Source organism: Rhipicephalus microplus, chromosome 3, assembly GCF_043290135.1.
Source record: "Rhipicephalus microplus isolate Deutch F79 chromosome 3, USDA_Rmic, whole genome shotgun sequence".
NCBI lineage: Eukaryota > Metazoa > Arthropoda > Arachnida > Ixodida > Ixodidae > Rhipicephalus > Rhipicephalus microplus.
In genome coordinates this window covers 27,213,620-27,238,257 of record NC_134702.1, presented here as the reverse complement: position 1 = coordinate 27,238,257, position 24,638 = coordinate 27,213,620, and the positions used below count along the sequence as shown (strand labels likewise).

The 24,638-nt window shown below is 42.0% G+C and overlaps 1 protein-coding gene across 1 annotated transcript; it reads right to left on the bottom strand.

Annotated features, from left to right (window-relative positions):
• Positions 1-539: 539 nt before the first annotated feature.
• Positions 540-22,070, bottom strand: LOC119177197 (ester hydrolase C11orf54 homolog). The gene is made up of 9 exons (XM_037428607.2): positions 21,550-22,070; positions 20,915-21,013; positions 19,357-19,430; positions 17,113-17,214; positions 14,491-14,556; positions 13,494-13,586; positions 10,888-11,037; positions 8,584-8,697; positions 540-6,394 (listed from the first exon to the last, which is right to left on the bottom strand). Exons 1-9 carry the CDS (start codon positions 21,611-21,613, stop codon positions 6,221-6,223), a joined length of 936 nt encoding a protein of 311 aa, XP_037284504.2. The 5' UTR covers positions 21,614-22,070; the 3' UTR covers positions 540-6,220.
• Positions 22,071-24,638: the final 2,568 nt, after the last annotated feature.

Below are 24,638 nucleotides of genomic sequence, written 5' to 3'. Positions count from 1 at the left end.
CCAGGTTACAAACTGCAGTCCTTAACTATAGTATTTGTAAAAGGCAGGTAAACTGAGGCAGCATATGAATGAAGCCTGACAAAGTGCATTGACAAAGTAATTCATGCAACTTCATGAATGAGCAATTCATGAACTAAATTGTCTATTGAATGAAAGTATTCTATGAATGGTACAGTGTGCTAAAGTGTTGATATTTTTCATAAAGTTTTTTTTCCCTAATGAAGTTAATTCCTTATGGTAACCACAAGTGCTTTTTTGTAGTATTCTTTGGCAAGTTGCAAGGATTACTTTCACTTTCCTACATACTGAGCACTACAACCCTCTATAGGCAAAATCAGAATGCAAATAAGTGAGCGATCTTAAAAGAGGCTGGTGCATGCATAGAATTATTATGCAGGTGACGGCTCTGACTATGTATGCGAGTTGATGTTTCTTGCTACCGATCATCGTTAATGGTCATGCATGATTGGCCGTGAAACAAGGATATGGAAAGTAGCAATCACTTTAAGGTCATTCTTTTCTGAAGCAAACGATAAAAAAACACTGGGCAATAAATTTATTCCACTTTGGGCTGTCATGGTTTACTTCACAGATGAGTATCATTCAAAAGTGATACTGTATCTTTTAAAAAAATTTGCATAGCACATAGAAAGGACGGTAAAAATAATTTGCAGTTGCACAGAGCTTTAACAGCAAAAGTGGAACATAACAAACACTACATGCAACACTTTTTGTTTCAGCATGCTACAAATGCAACTGCTATGTCACCCATTTACCATAGGTTAATAGTTGCAGTGCAGTTATTTATAACCTTCTACATTTGCAGAAAAAAAAAAGACTAAGCATCCAGTCCCAGAGAAAAGGCAAGGAAGAACTATCAGTAACATGTTGCAAGCAAAATCGCCAACGACAAAAATACATGTTTCTTACAGATACACTTTAGTCTAGTAAGTTACCTCGCACAATAAGTGATTTATCAAGCTCACTTTTTAGGAATATTCTACAAGGCATACCGTTGTAAGCTGAAACTTTTTTAAAACTTCCCTGGAGCGGTCATTGCTGAGAAAAATGATTGACAGTTTACCAGAAATTCTATAACTTCATTCATTTTTACCACACTAGCCCAAGGGCCGATAGAGAAAGAAATCTAGAATTTAGCATCGAGTATGTAAGCATGTTCACATTAGGTAGATAGTGGCCAGCTAATTAAGGTACAATTTATGTCAAAGTAAAAAAAAGACATGTCACGACCATTAAAGCTCGAAGTTCAAAGTGAAAAAACCATTACATGATACCTCCTGATAATCTAAAACAAGCTCAATTGCAAGTGAGCAGCGTTATATTTCTTACTCCACCACTCACTTGAATGAGTTGCTTTTACATACTGATGGTGCTGTGGTTACATTTTGCTCAAGTCACTGTAATGAATTAAGTAAAACAGATGCCGTACTTTACATCAAATGCAAGCAATTTAGGTAACCACAATATATTTACTACATCCTCAGTTCTCGAAATGAGCTGTCAAATGAATCATATTACACAATATAAAATGGGCCAATGGCATAGAATACCTTTAGCAATTCAATAGAAATTGTTAAAGGTCAGGACATGAAAGATTAAAGCAGAATGCCTCTGGGCGACTTTATACATTGCTACGCAGGCACCAGTGAAGTTACTACAATAAGTACTACACTGCGTACAAGACATAGCGCATAGCTACAGCCCTAAATTTTGGACCCTATTTTCACCTTTTGAATGGGATACAGTTAATGTGCACCTCCTATTCATCAAACACAATAATGTCAGAAACGTGTAGTTCTCAGCAAAATCCAACCAGTTTCATAATTGTGTTCATGTGCATATGTTGTCCAAGCACGAAATGAAATTCACTTGTAGTCTTACATTGACGAGATGTCAAGAAGTTCTGTACGGTCAAAAACACTTTCATTTTCTGTACCTTAGTTGCCATGGAATAATAACTTAACAGGTAAAGAAAACAGGGCGATTAAAAATTCTGCCACTTGCAAATAAAATGGCACAACAGCAGCCTCAATTCACTGACAAGCGATACTCTTGAAGCATTAGTTAGCATACATTATAAGACTATGAATCGCAGGACATGAATCACAGAAACAGTCCAGTAACCCAGGTACAGACATATGACAAGACGCCAGTGATTTATTTCTGTGCAACAGATTTAATCACCAATGCAACATGAACTATCAATGATGATGCAGCCAATTTCGAAATTTTTGTGACATAATGGTTAGCCTATTTTCAATGTCCACTGTAGGATCACTCAAAAGCAATCCGTAATATATTGGAAACCATATTCAACTCAGCAACAACAAAATAGTTTTCAATGCTATGTCCCTACAGTAAACACCATTTGTTATAGTGATGCTAAACATCATGAGGACTGTTCAAAAGTTATGTTATTGGAAAGGCACATTATATGAGCCACTGCTCGTCAAGAAGTGTTGAGACATTCAACAATGTGCTGTACTTGCACAAATCCACTCAACAGTTCACCTCTTGGCAAATGGCTCTTTGCAGCACCGATGGGCTAATATTGCCTGGCATGCATAACCTCAATTCATTTTCCCACCTTCATCATTTTCGCTGTCATCCATGGTGCTGGCTTTGAACTAGGGGCACTGCCATGATGTGACCTTCCTCATTTTGGTGGCGATGATTAGCATCCCATATTATCCCAGAAGATGTACAAGATGCCACAATGGAGGCTCTGAGACAAGTGTGACCACCCGATTTCTTAGAGAGGTACCAAATACTTTTTCCATAATCCTAATAAATGTTTCAAGTATTATAGTTATCTGAAAAGAAAAAAAAGATGACCTTATTCTTAAGTCTGGCAGTCTCAAACTGCCAGTTTTCCACAAGGTACGTCTCTCGCCAAGGACTATGTAAGTGGAACCCCCCTGTTACCTTCCTGACTGTTCCATTTTCTTGGCTGTTACGCTGTTTTTCATCAGTCCCAGTATGGCTCCCATAAAATCTCATGCATTGTGAACATCGCTGTTGCGTCAAAACTGTGAGCCCGTTCCTGCACGTTGCGTCGCAACCTAGTCCGCCGAACCCGCCTGGGCACCGCCATTTAGATTTTACGTTTCACAGTCTTGGCCTGGCTTGGCTATGAAAAAGGCTGCAAGAAGCCACAGGGGAGTTGGAGAGACCGCCCTTAGATGGCCATCTGTGAAAAGTGTTATCAACAACATCACTGTGCTTACAACGGAAGTTTCACTACAAAATGCCGGAAATGTGCGACAGTCAATCTTCATATGAAACTACCGCCGCACGTTTGTGACTCCTCTTCAATCGCTGTTGTGTGCGCTAAGCCTGTTGAATACTGTTGAAATTGTCATTGCAACCTTCGTCAAGCCTTAATGGCATCGCTTAAGCAAAAAGCGCTTCTCTTGAGCAAAAGCTGGACGTATTTAAATATATGGACAAGCAGCCAGTGCGAAAAAGGGTCGACATTGCCAAAGACCTTAGACTGCCACAGTCAATGCACAACAGCTTTGTCTCGAAGCGAGCAGAGATTGAAGGGAATGCCACTCTCTTCGGCCCAAAAGCCCAGCAAGCTCGTGGCACCAAGCACAAGAAACTCGATGAGGCTCTTCTGACCTGGCTCAAGCAAGCTCGCACTACGGGTATTAACTTCGACAGCAGTCTTTTAAGCCAAAAGTGATGGAAATAGCCGATGGACTGGGCGTCGCTGTCTTTTCAGCCTTAAATGGCTGCATTGACCATTTCCGCAAAAGGCGCAGCATCGCTTCCAAGATGGTAAGAGGAGAAGCGGCAAGTGTGAATGTGGAAACAATCGATGATTGGAAGTGCACACTATGTGCTTTAATTGAGGGGTTTGAGTGCCGTGACATTTACAATGCTGACAAAACCAGCCTCTTCTTTCGTGCGCAGCCATCCAAATTCTTAAGCCTGAAGGGCGAAGCGTGCCACGGAGTCAAATGCAGCAGACCGGCTGACGGTGCTCCTTTGCTGCAACATGGATAGCTCGGACAAACTAAAGCCGTGCGTGATCAGAAATTATAAAAACCTATGGTGTTTGAAAAACATTCGCCTGCTGCCATGCAAGAAGTAACAGTCCTGCGTGGATGACCTGTGCCTTGTTTGAACAGTTTCTTTGATACTTGGATAACAAGATGGGTTCAGAGTGCAGGAGGGTTCTCCTTTTCCTGGACAATTGTGCTGCCCACTCGATAGATCTGCCATTTCTTGGAAACATCTAATTTGTTTTGTTTTTGCTCTAATACGACAAGCTACATGCAGCCGTTGAATGCCGGGGTCATAAAATGCCTGAAACGTTCATACAGAAAAAGCATCGTCAAGTGGTGTCTAGCACGCATTGATCCTGTACAGTAGCCTACGGCAATTTCTGTACACGAAGCCATGCACTACATCACTTCAGCGTGGAGTGGAGTGAGCGCTTCAACTGCACAGCACTGCTTTGCGAGGTATGGCTTCCGTACAAACGGCAAAGCTCAGCAATTAAAAACAGCCCCTAGTGAGAAAGAGCTCAAAGAGGCTATAAATGCACTCGGTGCTACGGGTACCACGTATGACGACTACGTCACTGTGGATGCTGCCGTCGTGATGTTGGAGTACCAAAGCATCATAAAGATCGTTGCAAACTAGATTGCAAGTGATTGATTGATTGATTTGTGGGGTTTACCATTCCAAAACCACCATATTATTATGAAAGACGTCGTAGTGGAGGGCTCCGGAAATTTTGACCACCTGGGGTTCTTTAACGTGCACCCAAACCTGAGCACACGGGCCTACAACATTTCTGCCTCCATCGAAAATGCAGCCGCCGCAGCCGTGATTCGATCCCGTGACCTGCCGGTCAGCAGCCGAGTACCTTAGCCACTAGACCACCGTGGCGGCGCTAGATTGCAAGTGACGCTGGTGTCTGGGATGACAACGATGAGCATGAGCCTCATGGTTCTCAATAATTGGCATTGGAGTCAGTCGAACTCCGCACTACCTTTGCAGGTATTTCACACATCAAAGCGATGCTGAAAGCAATGCGGCCTTCCAGATTATTGAGGAACATGTGGTGCTTACCAGCGAGCAAAAGAATCGGCAGTCAACTATCCTCAAATATTTCAAGTCTTAGGCTTACCTTGCCGAAATAAATTGTGTCTAACCAAACAAGTGCCTGTGCTTTCATTCATTTTCAGAGCTTTTCTCATTCTTGCGTTTTCTCGACTGTTAAGTTTTTTTTTCCCCCTCCGCTGGAAAACGTATTAACGAGGTTCCACTGTACTTCATTTGCCAAACACCAAGCAGGAAACGTGCTTGTAGCTATTATTTGACCGGTAGGCACCCAACAGCAGCAGCAATTCTCCATCTGTCGCAGTAGCTGCTCACAGTAGCTAAACTATTTCACCAAGGCAGTGGTAGGCTAAGGCACGCCCAGTGGCCTATACAGAACTTTATGAAGCCACCATTAAATTAAAAAAAAACATTTTCCATGTTCCTGGTTTTGTATCCGCAGAATTTCGGTATCAGGCTGTTTTTCTACGTCCCTACACCTACCGATTCTCTCTATGTGAGCGCTTAGCATACGCGCGATATTGCACAGTCGGATGTCTTCAAGCAAGTGAGAATGCCTGTACAGATTGTGTGAAAACTATTTTCTGGATGCCCGGAGCAATATAGTAGATGCACAATTCATAGCGTACACTTTACTTGCACTCTTCAATTGTCACTGGCTACGAGAAATTTCATGACTTATGCTACATTTCAATAGACACTTTTTAAGATTACTTCGACACTGATTAGTGTAATGACTATAGGCACACATTATACCGATACCATTTACTAAGCTCAAGTTAGGATGGGTCAAACTTCTACACAGGTGCGTTTCCATGCACTTTTTTCAAACGTTCTTCGCTTCTAGTCTCCTGTACCGACACAAATATTGGGCTACGTCTCACATGAAAATAACTTTCTTGTATTGAACATTCATTATAAGTGTTACATTGCTATAGTGGCAAGGCATCTTTCATTTAGTAGTTCATTACATTTAGTCATTCATTATATATATTCATTATCATGACGTTCAACTTAACAGATTAGAGACAATACCTTAGCATATTCATTGTCAAATGGCCTCCCTTAATACTATTTAAACAAAGCTCTAACGAGCGGAAAATCACTTCAAATGAAAAACACATCAGTCCCTGCCTATTTGGTGCGTTGACACAGGTGCATCGATCCGAAACATAGACTCTGCAACATTAAAGTAGCCCAAGTATTCAACCTCTTCAGGCGTGGTGTCGTAATGGTAGTGCCCACCTTGCTTGTGGTCACTGAAGCAATGGGTATGCTCTATGCGAAGGTCCCAACCCTGCACATGACGCAGCAAGAATGGAAGACAGGTGGTAAAGCACAACACTATTGGAAGTAGTCTGCACAGATCAGCGCAGGTACCGGTCTGCTAGATATGGAAGAAGTTTCACAACCTTCACTTGAATTCCTAACAAACAAGGAAGATGCACCAACTAAGCCATATTCATCAGAGCAATTTCAACACAGAGGCATAGCTTTTAAAATGAGGTAGCAAGACTTGCGACACCGTAATTTCACCTATAAGCATGAAATCCTGACCAAAGAAATGGAACCCAGATGACACACTTGAAACACGGATAGCACAATGCAAAACTTGAAACCAGTCATACTACTAACTGGTTTTAGATGAGCAAGAACTCGATGCTGGCTATTTTTACAGCACGATTCTGCAGAGACAACTAAAATGAAACTTCATATTTAAAACAAAGGTTTCTCAATAGCTGCCAACAAATAACCACAGAGAACTTTACCACCACAACTGAAGTTTGAATGCAAAACATGCAATTACCAGCTATTGTTTCTCAAATAAGTCCACAAACAACAATCCGAGAAGCACAGTCTTCTTCGAGCAGCTATGGCAGCTAATTAAAATTACATTCAAGAACAGAGTAAATCATAGTATACCATTGTACAATATAGTATATAATAAGGGGTGGGAAAAAGATGTGAAGATGAGGAAGTTATAGAGTAGTATAGTGAAAGCAAGTTGAGGAGGCAGGTGAGATAGAGATTAAAGACGTGCAGGTGGTCTAACAGAAAGGAGGTTTCCTCAGTGCTAAACCATGCCAATGCATGCCTACTTTTGCATCACTTAGCCTTTTATCGCTAAGGCTTCCCCTCACCTCCACTGCACATTGGCCGTTATGAAGTTAAGTCATTTAAAGGGCCCCTAAACCACCCAGAGGTCGAAATTCAGTTGTGGTCGGGAAGTTGTGTGTGAGTGCCGCGACAAGGGATCCATGAAATTTTTCGAAATGGTGCCGTAATAGAGGAGTAAGAAGTGTTTGATTACCTAAACACAGCTATCACTCCTTTCGCACTTTACTTCGCTACTCTTCGTTGGTATCCTCTTCCAGAGTGGCTTTGCCCTCTCGCTGAGCACCCCTTCCTATCTCGCGCGGCATAAGTCACCGTTGAGGCGCTGCTCAGAACAGTGTCTACTTCCGGTTACCGCAATTCTGTCCGTTCATCGGCTCTGTCGACTGCGTGCTTGTTGGGGAACCGCTGCTGGCTGGCCCGAGCTTACATAAATCATGCCTGTATGAAACCTGTGTTATGAGCCACAATAGCTGATTCGCAAGCGCGCTTACGAAAGTGGGCATTATGATGAACAACAACAAGCAGCATGGACAGCTGGTTGTAGACTAACCATGAGTTGTGAGCTCTTGCTCAACCAATCACAGCATGAATGTGTTGCACATGAGAAATTCATTTTCTCGACGTCACGAGGAGGCCCAGAGAGAAGGGGGGTTGTTTCTTTGAATTTGTGGTGTGTCAGCAGCTCGTAGGGCTGTTATGTATAGCATCTTTAGTCGAGACAACATTCTGCACACTATGCGCCTATTTACTTGAAGCGTCTGACAAAATAACGAAGCTAGTTCAGGGGCCCTTTAAAGCCAAGTATAAATTGTAGAGTTAATGGGATCAGATCCAAGAAAGTTAGCTGCCAACACAAGGAATATGGGATCTTTGTCAAGCTGATTCCTATCTGCCTCTGCTATTATACACCACAAACATGCAGGCAAATTTGCTTACTGAAAACAAACGAAATCGCTTGACACACAATGTGGAGTGCAAGCCAGAAACAAAATACCGAACTATCTGCAAAAATGACTTGGTCCTTTCTGTATGCTCAACCTATTGAGGTGCAAGAAATATACATTTTCATCACTAGTTTCCACAATACTAATAAAGCAATATTCACTATCTGCAAAAGTGATTAAGTGATTGTTTAGCCTAAATTTGCACAACTTCACTGCTTACATCTGAATGTAAACATGCAGTCACCAATCTGTTTGAGTAAAACAAATTGAAAACAAAATAGTAATGCTTTGAATATGGGCTCATTATGTGTATTCATCTGAGCTTTCAAGGAAGAAGCTATGACTGGTCAGAAAAACATTTGCTGGTCCACCCATGCCGAGATTATAAGCTGCACCATTGCAAAAAAAAATAGAGGCCACTTACCGGGTCATGGGAGACAAACACACTCAGGCATACCAGGGGTGCCTCCATCTCAAAAAACTTGAGCCAGCTGTTCATCGCCTCATTCGTCAGCAGCGGCGCTGTGGAAAACTTTGGCTGTAAGATAAAAGAAGGGGGGGGTTTAACGCTGTCCCAGATACAAAGAGCAGCACTGTACTTCAGGAGTGTCCAAACATTCCAAATCTTGCAACATTAGGTTGAACTCAACCTATTTCATTCGATCTTCACATTAAAGTGACACTATTCATAAATATAAATATTTTTCCAATGGTTCATGAGTGCCTCGAAATGCCAACTGTACCCAAACTAAACACAATTAGACTGAAAAGTACAATAGATCACACCCTCATATGCACAGAGTAAAGGCATAAGGCATTGGAGCCTGCTTGACTGAGCAAGCTACATCGCTCAGTTAGCCAGGCTTTTTCCAGACACACCACAATCAATTAAACTCTCTGAAGAATTCTGCATATGCAAAGATCGCTTCTATATTTTTCTGGTTCAACTGTGCTTTTATTTCTGAAACTGTGAATACATGGTTTTACACTATTTGTATCGCAGTTTAGTATTCAAAAGCTGCACAAAGGTATTGCATACATTCAAACTTCATTATAATTAAGTCCCATATGACATATACTGTTGAAGGGGCATCCAAAAAATTTAAGCCGTAGTCAGCATCAAAGTTTAGAGGCTATCGGATACAAGAAAAAGCTGAATATTTGTGCTGCTTTGGCAGGAAGCCTTGAATTTAGATTTCCTGTCTGTTCTAAAATAAGATAACAACATGTACAGTCGAACCTCGATATATCGAACGGCGCGGCAATCGCGAAATAGTTTGATGTATCCAGAATTCGATATAAAAAAATCACGAAAAAATGCGTCAACAGCTTGCTGAAAACAACCAACGAACCGTTCAAGCGTGGTGCAGTAAATACTCACTTGAAGATTCAAACATAGTATTTATTGTGTTGGTTTAAAATATTGAAAAAGAGAAGCCTGCTTTTTGTTGGCCATGGCGTGTTTGACGACTGCGTCCTCAATATAGTCCAGGCGATCCATAAGTGATAGGCCGGTGCCTTCAATCGCGCCGCAGTGGCGGCGCACAAGGGCCAAGGCAGCTACGACCTCAGCTAATGTCGGGAGCCGAACACCATCAGCGCTTGCAGGATCCACCTCGGCAGAGTCTTCATTTGGCTGCTCAGCAGTAGCTTCGGCGACAATCTCCACATCTGTGAGCTCCACCGTGAGCTCCACCGTGAGCTCCACCGTGAGCTCCGCCGTTCGGAGTTAGGCCTGTCGCGCACAGCGCGCGACAGGTCTAACTCTGAACGCATGAACACTGCGAGCACAACAACCGATGCCTGCCGATGCTACGGGGGAGGAGCTTGCAACAAGTGCGCAGTGTGCCGTTGACACCATAGAGACTGCAATGACTACAAGCTGCAAGGCAGCGGCGTGAGTCCGGGTGTAAAGCGCGCACATGGCGCGCCCATGCCGGCTCGCCTGACTGCTTTCCCTTTCCCGGCGGCTGCGCGGGCCGCGTCCGAGACAGTCGTCGGCGTCCTTTCCCTCCTATACTTTCCTCCTTAATCTTTACCTCCCACTCCCCCTTCTCCCACGCGAAGCCGTGTCGGTGCCTTCGTATTGAAAGACAATAACAGCTCCGCGCTTTTCTCTTCACTTTCCTCACTCAAGAACCTCTACCGCAAGGCTGCGGCACGCGTATGCCACTACGTTAAAGTGGCGCTCTCGACGCCATCGATGTGTGCAGCATTCGTAAACGCCCGCCGCTCTACCGCTACTTTCGAGAGTTGCGGGAAAGCTCGCCGCCTGTCAATGAAGCGCGGGCGGTTTGGGGTGGCTTAGTTCGATATGTCCATTATATGTCAAACTTTGTTCGAAATAAAAAATCAATAATGCATGCGATTTCCCATGTGATATACAAACCGTTCGATATAGGCAATAATTCGATATATCCGTGTTCGATATATTGAGGTTTGACTGTACTCAGCATCTTGCTCAGGGGAGTCTCGATGTGGTTAGGAAAAGAGCACATGACAGAGAGGATGCTCCTTTCTGTCGTGTTCTTTTCCTAACCAAATCCACGCTCCCCTAAGCAAGATGTCAAACCAACCAGGTCAACAACTGACCCAATGTATACTGCAGTTCAACCAAATTAAGTTATAGATCGTTGAGAAATTTACAAAGTTGGTTTTCTCAGACCTAGTGGCTTCTAAACTTTCGAAGCCTGCTGTACGTGGTGCTACAATAACAAGATAGCCTTACCATGACATGGAGCTTGGCCTTGCCTTTGGCAAGCACGAAGGCGCCGCCGAGCCCCACCGGATTGGAGCCGTATTGAGCCGCAAGTGCTTTCCGCATGGCAGTCACAAAATTGTCTGCACCTGTGCGCTTCTTGACACTCACACGGATTACCTGAGGGCAGAGTACAGATTACAAAAAGCAAAAAGTAAGAGTATAAGGACCCTACAGCTATAAAAAGGGCACATCGAATGCATAAGCAAGAAAGACATTAAGGAGCCAGAAAAACGGCAAATCAACCACAGGAAAAAGGCGATTGGCAATAACTGGAGAAGAGGCCATTACCTTGCAGCGGGCACAGTCGGGCTGATGATTATCAAATGCCGAAATGCCCAATGTCAACTTTCTCGTCCCCACACTTTAAGTTTCATGAAAACCCACTAGAAATTCGATTCAAGAGATGACTGTTGGTGTTTGCCTAATGTTCGCAAAAGGAGTGCATGCAGGTTTCTCAGAAAGATGTGCATCATATAAAGAAAAAATAAGTTTTCAAGACTGGAGATAGAAGTTAAAGCCACGGTTATTTCCAAACAATTTCACAGATTTAAAAGTAGAAGATCTCTGCAGTTAAAGCCATGGTTATTTCCAAACAATTTCACAGATTTAAAATTAGAAGATCTCTGCAGAAATGAAGTTGCCCAGTTGAACAAACATCTGCCCCGATTGTGGGACTGAACCAAGCACAGCCGTTCTTTTGCAAAGTGGATGTTCCCAGTCTGATATTAACAGGAGGCTGGGGATACAGCACGCTAACTAGTGCATTGAAGACAGATTACCCAACAATGCAACACAGGGGAACAATGAACCAGCTAATGAGTTCAGCCACAATCCAATAGGTGAAGGGACTTTCGGCAGTACTTTGTGCTATTTCAGGAGGATGCCTTCTCACACAAATTTCGGGATGGGACTTAGAATTCACATTAGCATTTCTATCAGGTATTTATGCACAGCTTTTAGAATCATGATTGATTGATATGTAGGATTTAACATCCCGAAACCACCATATGATTATGAGATCCGCCGTAGTGGAGGGCTCCGGAAATTTCGCTCGCCTGGGGTGCACCCAAATCTGAGCACACGGGCCTACAACATTTCCGCCTCCATCGGAAATGCAGCCACTGCAGCCGGGATTCGATTCCGCGGCCTGCGGGTCAGCAGCTAAGTACCTTAGCCACTAGACCACCATGGCGGGGCTTTTAGAATAATGAACAAATGAAAATTTTCTGAGGAAGATTCTAAGGACTGCCCCAGTGAGGCGCCACCAGTGATGACAACCACACCATTGTGAGGAGAAAAACAAGCTACCTTGGGCCTTCAAAGAAAGATCTGGTATTACTATTACTTTCTTGAGTATTCATCAGATGAAACAGAAAAGGAAGCGAAGAGCTCTATAAGACATATGTGCCATAAAACTACCATTAATCACTGTTCACAATAATTGACTGTCAAATTGTTGCATGTTACTGTATTTAATCGAATGTAACACAAGTTTTCCAAAGTCCTGCGACCTTAAGTAGACCCTTGCATTACAACCGAATACGGAAATTCAAGTAATGATTGATATGTGGGGTTTAACGTCCCAAAACCACTATATGATTATGAGAGACGCCGTAGTGGAGGGCTCCGGAAATTTCGACCACCTGGGGTTCTTTAACGTGCACCCAAATCTGAGCACACGGGCCTACAACATTTCCGCCTCCATCGGAAATGCAGCCGCCGCAGCCGGGATGGAAATTCAAGTAGTCTAGAAAGTGAAAGGATGGACAGACTTCTTTAAAAAAAATTTTTTCCTTTCTGGACACAATGAAAAGTCAACCTTCGCGTCACAATTGTGGCTGCAGTGCAATCTATTGACTACAGTAATCATGGCATGATCCACACCTCTGACATGACTGTAAAAATGCCTGCTCTAACAGTCTTCTCTAGTCAAGACTATGTAATAACTTTGAGCTTTTGTCATATAAAATTGGTAGAAATTCTTATGATGGCTCAGAAAGTGAACTGATCAGTGGAATAATAGACATTAATTAACAAACATAAAAATCATACACAGGTGAATGAAGCACAATTTGGTGACATCACGAATTCTTCCAATGACAAAACTAGCTTACTCCTAATTCTGCATTCATTCCCTAAAGAAGCCCATGTTGGTACAGAGCCCATAAAGGCCCCTCCGTTTCGATGCACAATGGCACCCAATCTGTTTCTATGTCCAAATTTATTATCCATGTTAAAGCACCAAAACTAGCACACACTACAAATGCACACCATCTGTTTACAAAGTACAGTACAGTAGAGTCTCAGCAAACAGAACTGCTGCTTAAATAGAACAACTGCCTCTAATATGATTGGTCTTGTAATTGTATTTAACCCTTTCCATCTCTCAGTAACCAAACACCTGTTAAATGGAACATAACTTCCCAGTCCTTTGAGATTCCATTTGATGAGGGTCTACCGTACTTACTTTATAAAAAAAGATCATTACGGTTATCCTAGCTACAGCTGAAAGCGTGGCATTTAAGATAATTTACAAAAGCAAGAAAATAGCAAAAAAACAAATAGGAACGCACCTTTCCAGGCTTTCCTTCAGAGATCATCAGATTAGCCATAAGGCCAAACTCACAGCAGGAAGTTGTGAATCGACCAAGCTCATAGGAACCATCCTGCGAAACAAACGAGCCGCACTGGGGCATTAGCCCTGCACATAGGACACGGGACCTTTCGTTGAAGTTGAAAGCACACCTTCATGAAGTTGAAGCACACCTGTCTCTTCTAAAGACATGCAGGTCTTTAATACATACATATAACACACTGCCTTCTTATGCTTACTCCATACATGTGAGAAATAATCTAAGCACAAATGCCAGCAGATTCAATCACTGAGAAAGTTTCCCATACAAATGCAGATAGCAAACATGTGCTGGCTGTACAGCTGGACCCAGTGGAGGCTGTTTGACAGAAGAAGTATATATCCTGAAATTTCACTAAAACTAAATCTCTTATTGAGGGGAATTTTCATTCAATAGAATGACTGTTAATAATATGATTGGCTTCATGCTTGAATTCTACGCCTCTGTTTATCTTTCACTGAATGGAAGTCCTGTTAAACAGAACATATTTGCCTGGTCCCTTCAGTTTCCATTTGATGAGAGTTTACTGTGTGTAGGCTACTGTATATAGTACTGATGGATATTAGGCATTTGGTGCAAGGATAAAGGTGACTTCAGTACTCAATTCCCAGATCATGTACGAAGGATCATTGCATCTTGTTCTGCACCGTCACTCACTAGAAGAGCTGAGCACATACTTTCTTGTGCTTTGTACTACAAGACGAGGATGAGGCAGGGGTCATAAGACAGGTGGTGATACTAAGACAGGGAGAAGATAGGTGGCGCACAACATCTGTCTTGTCTGCACACCGACTGTCTTCTCCCTGTCTCGTATAAAGCGCAGGAAGAAATCATGAGAAACCACCAACTAGCCAAATTCAGCTCTTCAGTAACTGTGCAACTGGCATCCAATAGTACTCCTAGAAAACACTTGTGATAAAGAATTACGACCACTTACCTCGTTAATCTTTGCATAGTGACTGTTGTTGAAAGGTTTATCGCCATACTTCATGTTATGCATCATCTATATGACAGAAAAAAATCTATTGTGAGATCACATAGCAAAGAATGTGCATAATAGTATTTGCACTACATGACCTACACAATCCACTGACAATCCTTCTGAAAGAGGTCAACAAGCAGCAAATATAATTTATTGGCGTTATTTTTATTGCTGAACTTGAACATCCTGTTTCTAAATCAATTAGGATTCAGTTGCGGCCAAACTTGCCCCCAAGCACAACAAAAGGTTATGAGGCGTTTAGTACTGTTTAAACTTCGGTGTAACATACCGCATGTCATACTACAAGCATTACAGGATACTATCAATCTCTATATATGGAATGATAAAGATTACTCAACATGTACACTGAACCTATTTTTTCCCCATATCACACACAATCAAGCGTTTCCACGCCCAAATTTCCATTGATCAGAGACTTACTTACAACCCTCAACATTCATTGTGCAACAAATGACCCTAGCCGGCAACAATCACTGCAATGACATACTAATCACATGGCAACATCAGTGAGAAAGTTCACTATGTCATGTTTCTTAAGTGAAGGTATGCCTGCATCAGGAAAATCTTTTCAAGCTACATGACAAAGAGAAGGGCCGTGCAATGCTTTCTTAAGCAATTGTAATGGCTTCATTAATCCTTCATGTGACAGCAGGAGATGTATGTTCCACTTTGCTGCCAGCAGAAAAATTTTCACCAAATCACTCGTTGCAAACAGTGCAATACTAAGTCACTCATATTTTATACAAGTCTTTGTACTCTGAAGAAAAAATTTTTTACCGTGCTTTTGAAAGGATGGAAGTAGTGTTAGAATGGGACTAAATTTTGATGAATTTTTTTTAAATACATACAGAATTTCTTCTTGCTGAGATAAAAAGAAAGTCTATAAATCAAAAAGCCGGATAATTTCCTCTTTTCCTGGTTTTTCAAAGTATCGATTTTAGCTTCCAGCCATCACGTGTTTATAAATTTACACACTAACTGGACCGATGAATGTACGGAAACACAATCTGCTGCTAAATTGCCACGCTCATCCCTCAGTGTAACTGCAGATATTGATGTGTGAAAATATTTTTCTGGATGCCACATACCTTTTGAAAAGTACACACAGGTTCAGGGACAACAGTCATGCTCGACTATTTCTCAACAGCCGTGCACGACCTAGAACACAATGAAGGCTCAGAAAAGCCTTCGTAGTGTTCTACTGAAGGAAATGAGGTCTGCACAACTGTGCCACACTGGGCCACCTGCTTTGGCTGTTTCGTCCCAAATACCCACTGATGAAATTGTGAGATGATGCCTCCATGAGTCAGTGGGGCGAAATTTTTCCACTTTTTGAAAACTCTCTCATGAGCCACTGGGACATATATGTACTTTTTTCTTTAGTATACTGGCTTCATTCTGATTAAGTTTGCTTCAAACTATTCCTTTGTAGTTTCTAATCAATATACCACAGCCATTTTTCATATCATTGTGTCAAGAACATAGGCAAATCTACAAATGGTTCAAAGAGCTTATTGCCTTGCAAATTGATTGCAGCAAACATTTTCAGAATTGTTCAAGTACGAGCAAAGTTACCCTGATTTGCTGCATGCTTCAAGCGCTTCCTCTCTGCTCTTGTACACGTTAATGCACGAAAAGCTAGACAGGGTGGGGCAAGATGATGTGTCCTTTCGTCAGTACGTATCGTGACCTTAAGCACTCTTTTGAATTTTTTTTTTTCGAACACACAGATTACTATCACAGAATCGCGAGCGCGTGCCGGTACATGAGAGCATTTTGCGGTGGCCACAGTAACAATGCAGCTCACGATGCTAATATCATCCAACGGCTGTTCACTGGGGCATAAGGCGCAGCAATTTGTGCATAAGCATTATTTGTAGAGAGAAGAGGGAGCGATGTCTAGCCTACTTTGAGAATTAGTCTTAAATTCCAGGCCTTCTCCTGCACCACACTGTTTGGCTCATATGTTGTCAGGAGCCTCAGCTGATGATCAGCAGCATTTTCTGATCATGCTGAAAAGGTGTAGCAGGGTCTTTTTAAAGGTCATTTGCAACAAAATGTCACTGAGGAAATCCTGACAGCGCCATATATAGCTGGTAATGACGTACTATATACAGTAAGTAGTTTTCTACTTTGCAGCTTTTGAATGGCGCCTAGACAGATGACACCTGTATCTGACAGTTGTTGCAATGATGTATGTACAAGACTTCCCCCAATATGGTGTTTTAATGATTCCTATCTTCATGGTCATGAAAAATCTCGCATTCTGAACACCCTTGCTTTTGTCGTGTGCCGCTTCTAGTGAGCACTAATGATGGTCATTCTTCCTTTTTTTTTTTTAGTTTCATATGAGAAACAACTTTTTTGCTAAGTTATTTGCAATGCTTCTGCTCATATTCAAGATGTAAAAGCTTGTACGAAAGCTACCCTGCACCTACACTATCTCAAACTGGGCTCGTTATGCAACGTAACATTTTGCCACAGTTGACCTCTCACAAGCGATGTCACAAAACAAACAGTTGACCTCTCAAGAGCAACGTCACAAAACAAACATACCTCGCTGTTTACACCAACCACATTGAACGGACCAGCACCAGCACCGATGACAAGTGGGTCAGAAACATTTGTCTGCTTCACAACGTGCTCTAAATTGTATATCTGTAACATGGAAATAGACGATTATGAGCACCTCATAATAGCAAGGCCACAATGACATGTCGTGGTGAGTGACAATGAGCCCACACAGCGTGCAGCAAGTTTCAATGATGTACGCATGCTGCCGTAGAACTGGCAATTGGCAATTGGTCAAGTTTGACGATATTCATCACATTTAAACAACGAGAGAGAAAAGAGAGGCTGAGAAAAAATCGAACATAAGATGAGTTACTGACTCGCAAGTTGCGGTCCTAATGCACTGGCTTGTTTATAATAAACCTACAAAAATAAAAACATGGGACAAGGCTTCTAATATCTGCCTGGATAGCAATGGCTGACAATAGACTTCTGGGAAAAGTGCTGCACTTGAGTAATTAAAAACTACTCATGCTATGCAGAAATGAGCAGAAGTTCAGGGGAAGATGAAAGTTTGAAAGCCAAAAACTCTGAACACCCCACGTTGACAAATTTTTCATTTCATGCAATGCAGGCGTCATGGACTTTACCCCCAACAAAAGGCTTTTCTGCATTTTTGAAAATTGCATAATACTTTCTTTTACCCCTTGTTAAAGCTCGTACTGGTGTAAACTACTTGTAACTATTTACTGTACATATGCGATTCTTTGGCTACCAAATAGTGCATAACTCAAGGTACTTTTGTTATTACCCTTTACGAGAGACGTGCACTGGGAAGCAGCTCTTGTATGAGGCGTCTTTCATAGGCAAGGTATCCTGTTTTCATTTTCTGATTAACCAATACTTCCATGTAGGCACACCGGTGTCTCTTCTATCAAATCCACCTTTTTCATTTTTACATGTGCTACCCTCTGCCACTTTGGTAGGAGCTGGGCCAACCGGTTGGTATTGCCAAAATCAAAGCCTCCAAGACGAAGAAACGTCCTCCGACATTTCCGCTAGGGAAAAGTGCCCGCACCGTGGAATCGTGAAAGAGGCAATTGGCCCGATATATAAGTGCTTCTTGTAAAGGAGTTCAGCTGTATTATTCTTAATTGATTTCTACAGACACATATTTAGTGCATGTTGTATTTACACAAGTTCTTCAAATCGCCCACCTTCTCCTCTCATGTGTAATGCTCTAATGGTCCTCGAGGCTACGAGAAAAAAAAATTTTAATTAATTTTTACGTCCCTTTGCTACATTTCTCCAATATAAACATCAGAGAGGTTTCTGTTTTTCTTCATAGTGGCCATTATCATGTGCTATCATTTAAATTCCACCTTATAGTAGAGGCCTTCCACCCCACATCTGCGCAGTGCATAATGAGAAATGCGGAAGTCAAAAGTGCTCAATTCATTTACCACACTTGTTCTTTCCCGTATGCTTACATGACAAGCAATATCACACACCATCTTTATCCGAATGGGGCTGTGCCAGCCAGTGTAACTAACTTCATCACTTCACACGCTGTTTTAAAATCTGTTTGAGATGTTCAACAATCTGAATGTGTAATTGGTTGCAGTGAATACCACTTGGGGCATTGTACTAATTTTGTCTAACTGTAGTTCAATTAACTTGCACCCACAGCAAAGTATGAGAGCATTCCTGGTATCAGCAACCTTTGGAATAATAATAATGATAATAATAATAATAATAATAATAATAATAATAATAATAATAATAATAATAATAATAATAATAATAATAATAATATCTGGGGCTTTACGTCCCAAAACCACCATATGATTGAGAGATGCCGTAGTGGAGGGCTGCGGAACTTTTGACCTCAAATTCTTTAACGTGCACCGACACCCCACAGTCTGGTGTTTTTTAATATGTATGCATTGACATCGCATGGTACACGAACCTCTATCCTTTTGCCTCCATCGAAATGTGACCGCCGCAGCTGGAGTAAAACCCACGACTTTCGGATAAGCAGCCTAGAACCGTAGTAATTGCTCCACTACGGCAAACAACCTTTGGAATGCAGGCATGTAGTGTGGTCGCAGCCTTCCACAAAGCTGGGAGATACAGTATCAGTCCAATAATGATAACAACTACACATGGAATGATACGATTGGCATGTGCTGCCTTAGATCATGTTCTGCCTTTATAGAGAGATATATATTGTGTGTTGTTTTTACTTTTCTGTGAGAACAGGCAATGATTATCGAATAATTCTCTTACCTTGTCTTTTTGTGCAATCGGAACTAAGTAAGGGACACCACCGACATCTGCTAGGCAGGGATTGCCACATATACCTGGAGAACAAAAGATAACAAAACAATGCACCATTGTTGTAACAGTCAATGATGCCGGGTTTATTACACCCACACATAAAAACTTTGAATTGAATGACTGAGTACGTTTCAAATCACAAAGCAGCAATAGGGCATGGAGAGATACAGTAGCAAAGGGCTCCAAACTATTTATGACCACAGGAGCATCTTGGACATATAAATAGATATATAAATACATGTTTTTAGCAGGTTTTATTTTTAGGTCACCGCACCAAAGTACAATTGACACAATCAGCCTAGGACTGCTACATGTGCTAAGCATCCAGCCCATTCAGCAGTTAACATGACAGGTTAATGGACTCGTTTTACATATACGGTAGACTGTCGCTAAATGTGAATCTGTCAAGCGGAGCTGCTCTTTAAACGGAACAAATGCCCCTGACATGATCAGTTCAACACCTGAATTCTGCACCCCTGCTCCTCTCTCAGTAAACGAAGCTGCTCTTTAACAGAAAATATTTTCCTGGTCTCTTCAAATCCTGTATAATGAAAGACTACTAGTTTATATATCTACTCACACATTTCACCTTTTTTGTAAGCAGCTATAACTGCTTTAAACACTCCTTTTTTTTCCACCAGGTCACAAACTTATTGGAATACCTTTTATTTCATGCTGCCTGTATTGTTTCTGTACCAGTAATAATACTGTATCCCCGACCTGCTATGATTCCATAAAAGGATTTCAGTATTAATAAAAGAAATATATCTGTTAAGAGCCTTGTCAGTTCAATAAGTTCGACACATTTAATCTTACTTTGTATGGCTGTTAGCCGAACAGTTCAAGAATGAGCATAACATGATTAAACAAATCTTCAGCACAGACAGAAGCAGCAAGCACATACTTTTATATCTTCGTAGTCAATTAGCTCCTCTGAGCGACTTTCCACTTAGCCCTTACTAAGGAGATCCTGCTGAGAGCACAAAATAGTCTTGAAAGTGGATTACCTTCCCAAAGCCTTTCATCCTACACATAGCTGTAGACGAAAGTGCAAGAAGGCATGCAGACAGGCTGCTGTCAACGTTGTGTTACTTTTATTCACCGTCTGCGCGTCCATTTTTCTTCCTCTGACAGCTAGCTGCCTTGGCGTGATGCCAGTTTCATCCTCATTAGCGCGAGTCACAGGTAATGGAAAGCTGTGACACGAAGAGCAGCTGTAGAGGAACGCACACTTACACGAATAAAGAAAACTTAGCACGCATTTAACTCATTTACACAACACAGCTTTACATTTTTAATACAAGTTTGCTATATTTATGAAAGCCTGTTGCAGTGTATTTATTAACTAGGTAGCTGTTGCGTGAGACAACATCCACGGCGTCACAAAAAAAAAAAAAAAAAACAGGGAGCACTTTTAGGCTTTCATTCACAGACTGCTCTATAGAAGGGATCCAATGGAAGTGGACACGCTACTGCTGCATACCAATTAACACAGACCACATCTCACCTTCGGAAGCAAGCATGAACGGCTTTTCCTTCAGGTCCGGGCAATCAACGACAGAAACTTCGACATGCTCGAACGTGCTCTGAAGTCCATCGTTCAAAACTGCGGAGCGTGAAAGAACCGGTTAACATTTGCATATTGGTTACAACGGTGTCGGCTAACTAACTATCTGCAACGGCAAACGGCAGTTCATCAAGAAAAACACACACGTGCTCAGAGAAGAAACGCGCCTAGTTAAATATAGACACGGGTGCGCGACCTCAAGCGTAATATTAGATGTAAGCACGTTTTTTTTTTTTTTTTCAAGCTTAAGCGTTTTTTAATTCTAGGGTGGCTAGGCAACTGCATGTGCACCTACAGCCCCCAGTCGGCAGTTGGAATGATCCTTGCGTTTAATAAATCTCGACCTAACCCAGCATGTGATAAATGTGTTCGTAAGAAGTTCATTCACGAGTAGAAACCTGCCTTCTTAGTAGATACATTGACATTCTGCGCCACATTTGGGGAACAAGGTGCACCATTACACATTTTTATTGCTCCTTTGCGTGCGAGCACGATGACGGAGCCTAAATTTAGTACGGCGATCGATACTGCTACGGGCCGTCACATAAACGAGCCACGTATGTCCGCGCCCTCACCTTTGGCGACGTCTTCCAGGCTCGGACAGTGGAGCTGATGCTTGGCGACCTTAGACGTCGGCATCTCATGCAGTGGCGAGGTCCGTCACGTCGAAAACACACCTTCAAACCGTGACGTTGGCTTACTCGACTCGCCACAAGGCCAACGACGAAGCAGCTGCGGTTCAACCGGCGTGCGCAAAATGCACACAAACACTCGCTTCTCGGACGAGAGCGCAATCGGCGCGGCCAACGTCGATACGAGGACCTTTTTATCGCGCTCAGGTCATGTCACGGGCAGTTTTATCACCAAACGGAGCGGCGACGCCTCGCTTTCTCAGAGAAAGTGGCCGGGCGGCTAAACACTACACAAAGTGCAGAAAGCAAGCGCGACAACTTGTTGCACGGCGCCGGTTTTCGCGCTGACGTGCCGCTCCAAATCGTTCAATCAAACGCCAAGCAGTCGCCCGAGCCAAACCCACTTCCAATGCGAAACTGGTAGATCTCGGGGTTTTGTGTGCCGCGGCGATGATGATAGCGAAGTTGTTCGGTTTCGGTTTCGTAGCGCCCTGAGTGGCAATGGCACTGTGCGTTGGCTTGTTGGTACGTCTCTTTAAAACTTTGTTGTAGCGCCGTAAAGGAGGTCATCCGGAATAAAAAAAATGTAGCGCCGTATGTCGTCGTACATTTCTTTTCCGCGTGTCCGTGTCCTCTGCTGCGTTATAACCAAGCTTAAGAATGGCGAAGAATGGCGATTTGGGCTAGTTGGTTTGAATTCATAATAATAAGGGCTGCAGCGCGAGCACGAATGTGCTAGAAGAAACAGACAAAGTCGAGGTACGGAAGGCAAAAGAGGACAACACGAGCGCTTAAGAATGGCACTGCAAAAATGTGAACACACACGCAAAAGAACAATGCAGATAAGGATGAGCCCTGCTATCAGCTGTTTACGACGCGCATATGTGTTAGGTCTCCTTTATCCAGCAAAATTACAAATCTAAAATTACAAGAGCCCAAAAATAAAAAAATTACTTGTTAATTGTACGAAGCCATGCTTGAGGCCACAGGCTTCAAGTGGCCGATCTCTGTTAATTGAGCAAAAAAAATTGACAATCTTTAAGCACTGTCTTCAGTTCTATTTTGCAAAGTTGGCGCAAGAAACATTGTGCATATATGCGATTTCTTGTTAATAAATAACGCTTGGAAGGCCACTTAAGCAGTGTTGTTCCAAGATCTGCCTAGAATTCTGGTCTCACAAAAACATTCTTAGCAACCACACGCTGAGGTTTGTCCAACCAAAGCACATACTTATCAACCATTTTTCTCCCTTTCGTTCAAATCAAAGGCAGGCATCACTGTTCAAAGGCGCCAAAGGCAGGCATCACAGTTCAAGAAAATTATCAAACATTATGAACACCACAGTCTCACAAGCCGAGCACACATAACATCGCCTTGAGCTGCAAATTTGGCGCACAGATGTGCTTTCATTTTCATGAACATTTTTATTCTTGCAAGTTATCGCGAAAGCACTTGTGGTATTTCCAACACAGTTCAACAGCGGTTCATTAAAAGCCTGTACGAATCTACCACATTTGATTTGTGAAAGGAAGTTTTAAAAAGCTTTGAATACGCATACTTTATTCTTCACACTTCATCTTGAGTAAGTGTTATGCCTAAGATGGTGCCGAGGGTCCCTACGCTCATTCAAGTGTGCAACTGTTTCAGTATGCTCTTATGAAAATAATTTAAATAAGTTAAATAGGTGCAAAAGGAATGTGCATGTGCTCAGGAATATTGAAACTTTTCAGCACACTTTTGTCCTTAACTTACTAGTTCCATGTTATGTTGTTGCAGTGAACCTCTCTCTTTGGTAGGGCTTATTGTTTTCCTTTCAGAACTGCTATGCAATAACTAATGCTATTACATAGTTTTCTTGAGAACCCTAACAATAAGGCATAGTAAAAGTGACATTAAGGAAAGTACTTGTCAGAGTGGTGACAAGTGTTATAAGAAGAGGCCAGTATATTTGGCAGCACAAAACTTCATTTTAAATATATAGAACTGTAAAATAGGCACCATAAATTTTTAAATAAGCTAATAATTTCTATCAAGGATGAGCCCAACCTATATCCAACACAGGAAAAGCAAATCCCCAATAATTTGAATTGGTACAAGAACACCAACAGTTGAACATTGTCACTTGCTTGTCTAACGCTGCCTTGTGCATCTGCAGCGTAGCATAGGAAGTTGAGTGCCCAATGTAGAAGCAACACACTCTTGGATATAACTTTTTTTTCTCATGGCTAAAAAACGCTTCGAAACAATTCTAAAATAGGAGGCCTTTGCCCATTGAAGCCCTACTGAGGGATGTTGACGAGATGCAAATATCTTGCATTAAATATTTTCCATTAGAGGCAATTTCACGCATTCTTGATATTGAAACTATTACCAATGAAGATGAAAATCTCATGACGGAAAACAGCAATGAAAAGCTGTGTGAATTTTATCCCTGAAACTGCGTACAAAAACAAAACTGAAGGTGAGACAGTATTTACATGGCCGCTGATGTTTAGTATAGGCCTTACAGGCACCGGAGTCGGCATTGGGTCTATAGAGGCATCATAAAAACTGTACAGCATATCTCAGTGACACCAAATTCATGCTCATACATCAAAAAGGCTTGATACTAAGGAAAGGAAGAAGATAAGCATTTGTAGAAAATCCAGTCTCTAGTTACATCAGATTAAACACCGAGACATAGAAAATATCTTGGAGCTTGTGTATCACTATGCATTATGTAATCCATAAAATATACTTAAGTAATGACACTAAACAATAACTCTAAGTTATTATTATGCCACATCAAATGAGTGCTCACATTACTTGCATAGCAATCAAAGGACATGCATCAGTCGTAACAGTTGGTCCCCTAAACTTTGTACTTTGTGCAGTGACAATAATTTGCTTGTGAACGAGTGGAAAGGCAAATATGGGTTCGCAAATGGAAATGAAAAGAAATAGTGTAAACAACAAGGGGAATGCCTAGGACAGCACTTGTTCAATATTGAAAAGCCTTATACAGCTCGTGAATGCAGAAAAAGCACTAACAA